At 38.4% G+C, this 12,658-nt stretch overlaps 1 protein-coding gene across 8 annotated transcripts in view; it reads right to left on the reverse strand.

Annotated features, from left to right (window-relative positions):
* NEK1 (NIMA related kinase 1) overlaps positions 1–12,057 on the reverse strand; it is a 119,687-nt gene extending 107,630 nt beyond the window's left edge. For 7 of the 8 annotated variants that reach the window (XM_065908038.1, XM_065908035.1, XM_065908041.1 and 4 more), the window contains exons 1-4: positions 11,683–12,057; positions 8,344–8,492; positions 7,830–7,926; positions 439–536 (exon numbers count right to left, since the gene is read on the reverse strand). In XM_065908038.1, the coding sequence (XP_065764110.1) occupies positions 439–536; positions 7,830–7,926; positions 8,344–8,460 (312 nt within the window). In that variant the 5' untranslated portion in view covers positions 8,461–8,492; positions 11,683–12,057. The remainder of the gene's footprint in view (positions 1–438; positions 537–7,829; positions 7,927–8,343; positions 8,493–11,682) is intronic. The other variant, XM_065908036.1, reaches the window with a different exon arrangement.
* Positions 12,058–12,658: the final 601 nt, after the last annotated feature.

Here is a 12,658-nt window from a genome sequence, read left to right on the forward strand (position 1 = left end):
CCTCTGACTTCTTTTTCACCCTACATTCATTACATATAAATATACACTCTGCAGCTGGCCACTTGAAAGTAAAAAAGCTGAATTTCTACCTCACTTCTAACATAAAAAAAACAAAAAATCCAAGTAGATGGCATTTTTAAAAATCAAAAATTAAAGTATAAAGCGAGGAAGAAAACACAGGCTGATTTTCTATAATATCTTTGACTGACACAAGACTCTCAAAACATGATACCAAATCCACAAGTCACAAGAAAAGTTGCCAACATAAATTATAAACCATCTCATGAGAGCAAAAATGTGACTGCAGTGCTAGAGTATGTGGCTAACACTCAGTCAGCACCTGTGGTTATAAAGAAACACATGCATAAAAAATAAGCTTTGAATGACTTCTCAACAACATTCGTGGATTAAGACTCAATCGCCTATATGCTAACTCACCTGGTCCTCTTGAAACAAAATGCCCTTCTGAGCATTTATTCTTTTGAACAGATCCCCTCCTTCACAGTAATCCATCACTATGTAGAGAGAGCCATTTTCTATAAAATATAAACATTACATTCCTTTTTAAAAATGTTTATTAAAAGCACAGCTATATTAAAGGTACCTAAAGGTTAACTGAACTGTGCTGTTAGAGAAGACTCTTGAAGAGCCCCTTGTACTACAAGGAGATCCAACCAGTCCCCATCTTAAAGGAAATCAGTCCTGAATATTCATTGGAAAGACTGATACTGAAGTTGAAACTCAATACTTTGGCCACCTGATGTGAAGAACTGACTCATTAGAAAAGACCCTGATGCTGAGAAAGATTGAAGGTGGGAGGAGAAGGGGACGACAGAGGGTGAGATGGTTGGATGGCATCACCGACTCAAAAGACATGAGTTTGAGCAAGTTCTGGGAGTTGGTGAAGGACAGAGATGCCTGGCGTGCTGTGGTCCATGGGGTGGCAAAGAGTCAGACACGACTGAGCAACTGAACTGAAAGGTTTAATAGAAAGCAGCAATTAATTAAATGTGTTCCATTAAGCTAAAAACAGAGACACAGAAGAAATGCAAAAGCCAAGGTATGTATACTGGTTGTATAGACTTTGTGATCACTTGGGTTAACAGGCAACTCCATCATTAATGATTTTTCTACCAAGAATACATCAATCCAGTAGAGATCAGTGTCCACACTGACATAAACTTATCTGGAATATGTACAAAATGCAGACAGATATATATGCTTTCACTTAATAGATATAACTTCTTAAACATCATCTTAAAAAAACAGATTTTTCCATGCATTTGTCAGAAATAGGTAATCTTGGTTTCCAGTTGATGATTACTTTTCACCTTCATTTCATGCACTTAATTAAATGTCAAATAAACACAATAACAGATGCTGTGACTCAAACGAAAGACAGTCTCTACGCCCAGGGAACTCTCTTTTTCTACATCTGTGAACAAACATAAAGATGCAGCACTTCCCTAATCACCTTTATGTTTCAGTCCACAGGAAAAATGACATCCGTGACCCTTCCAGGGGTAGACAGGACAAGAAGGACACTTCTCATCCTTCTTCTCACCTTCATTCTTCCATAGGAATAGGACTACATGACCTTTTCCCCGGCAGGAGGAGTGACCAGGGTCACTTGTCACAGCTCAAGGGCAGCCCTCTTGGAGCCCACTTCTCCTGCTGCCTTGGGCTCATAGCCTTACTCTCGGCAGGCTTGGGTGCTGGTCTTGTTACTTGCCATGCCCACATTACTCCTGGATACACTGCTTCTAATGTGCCAGGGGCTGGGAACCTACATGAATGAGCTAATTAAGAAGCTCTATTGATACAGCTGATACAATTGATATGAAAAGATCATCCAAATATATCATATAAGAAGTCAGTATGTGGAAAAAACACAGAAAACCTTATAATCAACTGCTTATAAAAAATATGTATAGAACGTCACCATTTACACAGATTGAGAAACATACATAAAAAATTAACCACAGTGTGCTATGACTTACATATGCTTAACATTGCTTAGAGTATGTGTGGAAGGAAACGCAAGACAGTAGTAACAATGGGTACCACCAAGAGGAAGAAACAGGTAACTCAAAGAGAAGTAGAAGATGACTTTTTACTGTTATGCAACCTTTGAATTCTGTACCATATGCATGTATCAAAAATTAAAACTATTACAAGATTAAAAAAATAGGTGTATGTGTGTGACAGACACAGACAGACACAGAGACAGAGAGACACGTTAAACAGGACCTGAGAAAGGAATGGAGAAGCAATCCTGAAGTAAAATATCTGAGTTCTGTAATATTTTCTGTTGCTTAAGCATTTACTATTTATTTTGGGATAAATACTAGTTAAACCTAAGGTTAACAGAGAAGTCTTTTCACCATGAGGGAAATACTAGTCTGTTTCGTATTCCATCATTCAAGCATCTGGCTACCAACTATTAGTTTGTGGCAGGCACTTGGCGTGAGATGCCAGGGATACAGAAATATAAAACACAACCCCGGTCACCAAGGGACTCACACAGCATTGAAGAGACACCCTCCAAAAAACCCCTCAAAGAATGAACACCTAGAAACTGCCTGAAACTGAGGCAAAAAGACTGTAAGCCAAGTGACAAAGCCTCGATGTCTATTAGAAAACAACCAGGAGTTTAACAGAGAACAGGAAGCTTGACCCCTCAGTGAGCACACCTGCAGGAAGGCTAACGTCAAAATTCTAACACTTTTCTCCCTTCATTGCCCCACTTGAGAAGCTGAAAATAATCCCAGATCCCCTAACTCCCAGTTTTCCCTAGTACTGAAGTAGTCAGTGATCCCATTTTGCCCACTATAATCTAAGAGGAAATCTGAACAAGTGCTTATGAGAAAGCCCTGGCTTGACTGGTCCCAGGAAGAGACTCAGGAGCAGAGTGGCTGGTGCTGCCCTCAGTCCATTTCTTCAGCATCTTCTGGATGCAGGTGCCGCCTGGAGCTGCAAAGTGTCATCTCAGGACAAGGTGACAGCACTAGGCTTAAAAACGTGTGTGTTAAGGTAGCCTGAGTAGAAATCAGACAGAGTCTAACCTGTCATATATGCAGGACTGCCCATCTGTTAGATTTCCTGTTAGGTGAGATCATTAAATATCTTTCTCACTTAACCCAATACTGGCCAGATTTTCTTTTAATATTACCCACAGCAAAAAGCAATCCAAATTTAGCCTCAAAGAAAAGAGTTCTTTAAGAAAATAGAGAAGTTAGATTCTGGCAGCACCAACGGGGAACAAGTTGAATGCCAACACACAGCTCCATATATGAGCCTTTTTCATTAAAAACATAGGATAAAAAGCAAAGACTGTAGGAAACAAAGACAAAAATACGAAACCAATTAGAAGATGATAGCTGCAGACAACTAAAAATAGATAGCAATACATGAATCACAGAGTAAACAAACATGGATAACAGATACCCAAATATACAGTGACATAAGACTTTCTCAATGATAGCAACAATTTTTTAAATTTATAAATGTAGGAATATAGACAAAAAGTATCTATTTAATAATAAAAAAGTATCATATTTAATGTTCAAATTTAATTATAAATTTATACACCTGGAAAAACTTTTTTCAGCCGACTTCAATCTTACAAAAAATTCTATCCAAAATTTTCACATTTCTCATCAGTATCAATGTCTTTATTGATTCACCTATGTTTCCCCAATATACACGATCTTCATTAACTTTTATTTGAAAGAGAGCACTTTTAAAATCTGTTTATGTTGTCAGTGGAATTTTTTCAGTGTCCTAATCCCCATATGCAAAATATTGGGACTTCAAAAATTCATCCTAAACAGTTCATATACATTATTGTTACAACATAATCATACTACCATTTAAGTGATTTTAGAAGACTTATAACAGTATCTGATATCTGCAATTAAGACATCAATATTAAATTTCTTTGATGTCTTTTAAAAACTGATTCTGCCTGAGGTCCTCTATAAGCACTCAAAACTAACTCAGTTTAGTCTTCTTCCCCAGAAACGTTTTGCTATGTAACATTCTTTAAAAAATTTGAGAGCACATCCTATAACACGAGAGACTTTACAAGAAAGAATTCATTTGTAAACTAAGACAACCTTCTGACAAATTTTGGAATATCTTTCCTCATTTTAAGGTATAAACGGATTTTTTAAAAAAAATAGTGAAATGTTAAAACTTCCCTGAAACAAAGGAAAACCAGAATCTGGAGGCAGAAAGAGTTCAAAATGTTCCAAGACAAAATGAAGCAGAAGTATTAATACTAAGTCATATTCTGCTGAATTTAATTCTGAAGAAAGAATTCTTTGAGAATCAAGAAAAGATAAATTATCTTCAAGAAGAAGAGAAGCATTATGCTGATGTCAAACTTTTCTACAGAAACATTCAATACCAGAAGACATAATGTGCTTGTAAACAGAAAAGTATCATCAAAGATACCTATCAGTATAAAAACATCAGTTAGACACTCTAACAAATGCAAATAGTAACCGCATTGAGGGAATACATCATTCATAAGCTCATCATGAAAAAAAACTGATGAAATCCAGACAAGTAGGAGATAAATTCAAATATCTCTGAAAATGGGTAACTAAGGTATAAAAGAATTAACAATAAGAATTGACTCTGTCTAAGCATAGAATCAAGGCCAAAACACTCTAAGAATTAAAATTTCAGAACAAAAGATTGTTAGAGATTATGATGATTTTATTTCAAAATGCTCCAACTACCACACAATTGCACTCATCTCACACGCTAGTAAAGTAATGCTTAAAATTCTCCAAGCCAGGCTTCAACAATATGTCAACCGTGGACTTCCAGATATTCAAGCTGGTTTTAGAAAAGGCAGAGGAACCAGAGATCTAACTGCCAACATCCTCTGGATCATCGAAAAAGAGAGTTCCAGAAAAATATCTACTTCTGCTTTATTGACTATGCCAAAGCCCTTGACTGTGTGGATCACCACAAACTGTGGGAAATTCTGAGAGATGGGAATACCAGACCACCTGACCTGCCTCCTGAGAAATCTGTATGCAGGTCAAGAAGGAACAGTTAGAACTGGACATGGAACAACAGACTGGTTCCAAATCAGGAAAGGAATACATCAAGGCTGTATATTGTCACCCTGCTTATTTAACTTATATGCAGAGTACATCATGAGAAATGTTGGGCTGCATGAAGCACAAGCTGGAATCAAGATTGCCGGGAGAAATATCAATAACCTCAGATATGCAGATGACACCACCCTTATGGCAGAAAGCGAAGAACTAAAGAGCCTCTTGATAAAAGTGAAAGAGGAGAGTGAAAAAGTTGGCTTAAAGCTCAACTTGCAGAAAACTAAGATCATGGCATCTGGTCCCATCACTTCATGGCAAATAGATGGGGAAACAGTGTCAGACTTTATTTTCTTGGGCTCCAAAATCACTGCAGATGGTGACTGCAGTCATGAAATTAAAAGACCCTTGCTTCTTGGAAGAAAAGTAATGACCAACCTAGACAGCATATTAAAAAGCAGAGACATTACTTTGCCAACACAGGCCCAACTAGTCAAAGCTACGGTTTTTCTAGTAGTCACATATGGACGTAAGAGTTAGACTATAAAGAAAGCTGAGCGCCAAAGAACTGATGCTTTTGAACTGTGGTGTTGGAGAAGACTCTTTGAGAGTCCCTTGGACTGCAAGGAGATCCAACCAGTCCAGTCTAAAGGAGATCAGTCCTGGGTGCTCACTGGCAGGACTGATGTTGAAGCTGAAACTCCAATACTTTGGCCACTTGATGTGAAGAGCTGACTCATTGGAAAAGACCCTGATGCTGGACAAGACTGAGGGCAGAAGGAGAAGGGGACGACAGAGGATGAGATGGTTAGATGGCATCACCAACTCAATGAACATGAGTTTGAGCAAACTCAAGGAGTTGGTGATGGACAGGGAGGCCTGGCGTGCTGCAGTCGTAAAGAGTCGGACACAACTGAGCGACTGAACTGATCATTTTTACTCTGTCAAGATGAACAAAAATCAGTGGAGAAGAACTCCAAAGACAGTAATTTCCTCACCTTTCATGACAGACGTTCAAAACAACATCAGAATTCCGCTTTTTTAAACAACTTGTTCATTTTTTAAAATTGAGAGATTTAAAATGTTCATTTTTTTAATCATTTTAGAGAAAAATGAAAAATTTGTGTTTCAGAGCTCCCACAAGGTCTATAAGAAACTAAAGAGGTCCATGATAAAATGAGAAGATGCTTCAAATGAAGTAGAAAAAAGGAACTGTGACCAAACGAATAGACTCACCAGATAAAATTACATCTGATAAATTTGAAAATGAACATAGAAGCCAAGATTGGAGATTCTGTGAGACACAGGAACTCTCACACCTTGTGGTAGAGCCACAAAGTGCATACAGTGAGAAACGCTGCAATGTTACAAGAAAGTTGTAAAGAACAGGCTCAACAATACACAGTGACATGGAAAGACATGCGTGAGATACTAAGTGAAAAGAACCAAAAGCAGACATACATACATATGATCCCACCTGTTGTTGTTTTTTTTAATCCCACCTGTTTTTAAACATCAAAAGCTACACACTTGTTTGTTCCACAAAGGCACAGAAAACACAGTAAGGAATCAACATGGGATTATTTGCAAAGCTTATCCTTAAGGAATGAGAATGAGCAAAGTGGAAGGAACAGGGAGCTTGGGGTCCATGCATGTGTGTACTCCTGAATACATTTCCCATGTGCATTTACTTTTTTAAAGCTAAATGGCAGTAGTAATATGACCTTATTTAAAGACTGTGCCATCCCTTCTGAACCATTCAGATGTTTCTAAGTAAAACGTCTGATAGAATATTTGTTGACATACATTTAAACCTTTTCCCTTGAAATACTAAGATCCTGGTGATGAAAGCAAAAAGAAACTAAAAGACTAGGGGAAAGATAAAGGAAATTCAAGGTCCTGGGAAGAAAGAGATGGTTAACATTGTACTCTTTACCATGAGGTATAAAGCCTCACTTCATTGTCATCATAAAAAAAATAAACTGAGCACTTTATGAAGGTGTTAACTGATTCATATATTTTTTAAAGTATATTCTACTTTAATAGATAACTTTATTTGGGAACAAGGATACTCTAATTCAGATGCTGAAACTTGTATGTAATAAGAGCCTGAAATGGTCACTTAAACTATCTTCTACTTTCGATCTAGACTATTTTTTTACTTTGCAACTGACAGAAATTTCTGACAATAATGGAAATGAATAAACCACCTTGACCTGCCTTTAGAGAAGCTTTGTTTTACCTTAGTTCCTGCATTACCAAATATAATGGTAGATATTTCCAAAATAGCAATATTTTATAATATTTTAAAAACTTGAGAACACTTTATATATAATACACATATATATTATATAAAAGGTATATTTAATATAGTATCTCAATATTATAATAATGACATATACAGGAAAACACTAACAAGCAGGGTACTTCCTAAAATGACAACATTTTCTCAGTGGCAGTGGTGGCAGCACTTAAAGGGAGTTTAGTTTTACAAGGTGAAGATGACTGTTCCTGCTCTGTCTAAATTTCTGCACTTACCACACTGCCTTTTTATAAGTAACCTCAGTGACAGTGACTCAGTACTAAGCTACACAGGGACAGGGTGGCATTAGTACTAATGGAGAAGAAAGCTGACACTCATATGCATGTGTACTCAAGCAGAAATAATATACTTTTCTTTCTGAGAATAATTCACAAAAAGATCCTTAAGAGGAAAGTACGCAGCAGTCGTCACAGGCTTAGGAGTCTGTATCTAACCTTCAAATGATTCTCTATACTGGACAATATTTGGATGTCGCATGTTTGCTAGCACTGCAACTTCTCTCCTTGATTCTTCCCTCTCTTTACTGGACATCTGAAACAGAAGGTGAAAAAACAGTAAATTAAGTAAATAAATGATATAAAAGTCCAACCAAAAGAGAGTAGTTAAAAATAATGTTACCATAAAGCACAGCCCAAGTAATAAAATATAGCCAGAAGTTAAAAAGAATGAGTTGAATGCACACACAAAAAAACATTTTAAGATGTTCAAATCAGATTAAGTCACAGAGCAGTAGGGGATGTATCTTTTTTAAACACATAAACACCAGCACACATCACAGAAAAAAGTCTAAAAGGACTCACAGACTCTTCCGAAATGAGTGGTTTTCTCTGCAATTACAACAGTCTCTCTTTATGTCATATGTTGCCATACATTTTTTTTTTGTCTCTAACAATGAATCTGTTTGTAACCAGACTTCTACTTGGATAACCAAACAAAAAACACACTTACCCTTGAAATATTAATTTCTTTGATAACATATTGTCTGCCATCTTCTGTAGATCTGACAAGAATGGCTTTTCCGAATGAACCTTCTCCAATCTTCTGTACTCTAATGTATTTCTCCATGGTTCTTTTTCTAAGGCATCTTAACAGATATGCTAGACATACAAAATAAAAATGTATCAGTTAACAGAGATAAACCATGACATCTGTAACAATTATAAAGTTTAATTCAAATTCCAATTCCCCAGTGACTATTTTACTTAAAATATATATATATGTGTGTGTGTGTATATATATATATATATATATATATATATATATATATATATAAAATCTACTGAAAGTTAAATAAACCTTACCTCACTTTTACTCATACAATGTAGGAATAGCTAAAAGGAGAAAACTAGTAACATTTAAATTCTATAAGAATACTTTGAAAAGTCAAATACTATATAGACTTATTATATGTGGAGAAAGAAGCTAACTTTTTCCTACAGTAACTACTGTCAGGATTACGATTCACTACCTGCAATAAGAATAAAAGCTTAATAAGACTACTTCCCAAACTTATTTATCTGATCCCCTCTCATTAGACATTCAAGTTGTTTCCAGTGTTTGCTATTATAAAAGAACTTCGGATTAAATTTCTGCACACAGAACAAAGCCTGAATATAAAACAGCAGTCTTAGGCACTAAGGAGAAAGCGGGCAAAGTTTAGGGCTGCAAAAATCCTGAGGAGGAGGAAAAAGAACAGAACAAGTCCAAAAATGTGCTTGTAAATGCCTCTCCTGTCAGATAGCCCACTCCTAAGCTATGCAACACAAGGCAAGACTGAAACAGATTAGTCCTCACAAATGACTCAAAAATGGAGTTATCAGGAGGAGACTTCAAATAACCTTGATTAATATGTTTAAGAAAATAAGAGGGAACAATAGACAAAAGTGATTTTTTTAAAAAAGGAGGAGAATTTCAACAAAGAACTGAAATTTATCTTTATTAAACAAACTCCTAAAAGTAAAATATAAAATATCAGGAATTAAGAACTCATTGTGTGGGTGTTACAGTCATCAGGATTAAGTAATCTGGAAAACAAACCAGCAAAAGATATTCAGAAGAATAGACAGAAAAACAAAGAAGAAACAAAATGACATGGAAGGGAAAGAAGATTCAATATCAGAAAGATTTTAATTCTTAATCTTTAAATTTAATGCTTCCCTAATATAAACACAAGCTCTGGGTGTGAGGTTGATCAGACAAGCTGATTTTTAAAGTTAACATGAAAAAAAGAGCAAGAATAGCCATAGAAAACTTAGGGGCTCCTCTCAAAGCTGAGTCAGTCAAGCATCTGACTGCAATGCAGGAGACATGGGTTTGATTCCTGGGTTGGGAAGTTCCTCTGGAGAAGGAAATGGCTACGGACTCCAGTATTCTTGCATGGAGAATCCCATGGACAGAGGAGCCTGGCAGGCTACAGTCCATGGGATTGCAAGAGTTGGACACGACTTAGGGACTAAACCACCACCACCACAGCCATAGAAATACTGAAAAAAAAAAAAAAAAAGAACAATGAAGGAAGACTTGTTTACTTGATATCAAGAGACATTATAAAGCTAATTATGAAAGAGGCAAATCACAGAGAGTCTAGAAATACATTAAAAAAAATTTTTTTTTATTTGGTGGATGACCATGGTAACATTTTAACTCTGAAGGCAAAAAATGGATTTTGAAACAAACAGCATTTTAAAAACTAGGGAATCATGTGGCAAAAAAAAAAAAAGAAAAATTAAATCCATTTTCTTCACTTTATACCAACACAAACTTCAGATGATAAAAGTTAAATGTCCCTCAAATTTTTCTATATGACATCACTCTTTTTAAGTATGTCAACTACGTTCCAGAAAAAGCAGTCTGTTAGTCAAGTAAGACATCTTTCCTTACATGTTACAAGAACATCTTTAAGTCATGAATGTTTGATACAAAAAACTGTGCACCAAATGTGAAAAATGTCAAAGAGTATATGATGAAAAACTGTATCCTCAATAATCTGGAACTTGAATCAAGCCTTTTCAGCTGCTTCAGCTATTTGACGGACAAGCAAGTTGCCCTAAAGGGAAACACTGGTGAAGAAATGTCAACAGCTTTCAAGAACTTATGGTACTAACTGCAACTATGATCCACACATATAGTTCTCCCAAAATAATAAATCCCATTTTAGGCTGAAGGAGAAGGTCAATTTAACTCCTCAATGAGGAAAGGCCCTGTCTCATTTCTCATAATTCGAAAAAGCAGAAGACAAAAATGGGATTCCTACTAGAGTTGGTTCAAAATAATCTGCTTAAGTCTAGTCCTCTCTGTAAGACTATTCAGACAAAAAACAGTTTCCCTAGGGGAAAATACAAACATGTAAATGGTTTATATTCATGAGAAGATGCCATGTCCACAGGATTACAGTTAAGATTTACTTAGAACACAGGATCAATACATTATGAAAATGACCTCAAAAGGACTACCCTGGCCAAGTTCCATAACCTTTATGAAACACCCAATTGGTGACTCTTATTGTACAAAAACCTATTTTTCCACAAAATAGGCTCCTTATCTCTCACCAAAGGGGGGGAAAAAAAAGTGAGCAATCTTGAAACAGATCTGTGGATCCTCTAATTTCAGACAAATCTAAAACACAAAGAACTACTCTCTCCACATATGGCTTCCCTCCATGGTCTCTACAATACTGCTGCATCATAAGAAAAGGCCATTGTTAGCAGAGATTGCTAATTATTTTTAATCCTTCAAGTTATCTCTGATGTAATTTACCATGGCAATAAAAAAAAAAAAATCTCTACGTTTTGGGGAGGATCTTACCGTAGAGAATAAAAATTAGGCCTACATATATATATATATATATATTTTAAAGCCTTATGAACTCTAAAGGTATTAGAACTTTCAATGCCTTACATGTAGACTGAAATTACGGTAAGTGGAATGTAAGATTATTAGCTAACCAGTTAATTGCTACTCGTTTTATAATTAAAACGCGTATGCAATTTAAGACTGGAGACAAGAGATAAGCAACGTAAATGACTTCTTATCCATAACAACACTTCTAATATTACTGTAATTCCATGCTCACTATCGCTTTTCTTTTTTATATCGCCTATTAATAACGTCCAAGGATTGCTTAGTAACGCTACTCCTTAGAGAATTATCATCTAAGTGAGATGCGCCTATTTCCGTGCACCTCAGGGCAGGAGTCCGCAGCCTCCCCACAATGAAGTCAGGGCGAGGTCTCCCGCAAGAGAACGACCTCTCAGTTCTGCACGTTACGCCTCCCCGAGCGCCGCTCACCTCAGGACTCAGGCCGTGGGCACCCTCCCGGGCCGCCGCCTCCCCGCGGGGCTCACCGAGGCAGAGCCGACCTTCCACTGTCCGGAAAGCGCATCGGGCCACAGCCTGCCCCGCCCGGGTCAACGCCCCGGGACACGACTCCGCGTCTCCGGACCGAACCAACCGGTTTCCGAGCCCCTGACAACGGCAGGAGGGGGAGTGCCCCGGGCGCCGCCCCCAACTTCTAGCCGCGGCTGCCGGCGGCCTGGCGGGGTGGGCTCACTGGGTCTGGGGGCCCCTTGACGGTTCGTCCCCCCGCCTCGCCACGCGGACACCTGATACTCGTGCGACGCGGAGAAGCGCTTAGAGATCCCGCCTCAGGACTCCTCACAGGACGCCCCAATACCTCACAGGAGGCAGAGCAGCGGGCGGGGCGCCCCGGCGCGGGTATGTGACGTCAGCGCGCTGACAGAGGCGCTGAGCGGGGGCGGCCGGGAATGACCTCGGGGGCGGGGCAAAGGCGGGGCCGGGCTCTGGAGGTTTGGCGCTGCAGGTGCAGCCGGCTGCGGGAGGAGGGGAGGGAGGCGCAGGGGGCGGGAGCGCCAGGCGGCAACCGGAGCCCTACGCAGAGGTGTCGTGGAGCAAAGCCTGTGATAAATTAGTCCCACACGTACTGCCATGGAAAAGGGACTTATTTAGCTTTGTTAGGGATGTCACATTTTTAATCATCTTTTGGCTGTTTTGAGTATTTCTTGGCTGCATGGCTTTTCTCGAGTTGGAGAGAGCCGGGACTGCTCTCCAGGTGCAGTGTGCAGGCTTAGCATTGCGGCGGCTTCTTTTGTTGGGGAGGACGGGCTTCAGAAGTTGTGACACAGGGCCCAGTTACTCCGTGGCTTGTTGGATCCGTTCCAGAACAAGGATCAAACCCCTATCTCCTGCACTGGTAGGCGGATTCTTTACCATTGAACCACGAAGAAAGCCCAGAAATGCCACATTT

The sequence above is a fragment of the Muntiacus reevesi genome, chromosome 17, assembly GCF_963930625.1.
Source record: "Muntiacus reevesi chromosome 17, mMunRee1.1, whole genome shotgun sequence".
Lineage (NCBI taxonomy): Eukaryota > Metazoa > Chordata > Mammalia > Artiodactyla > Cervidae > Muntiacus > Muntiacus reevesi.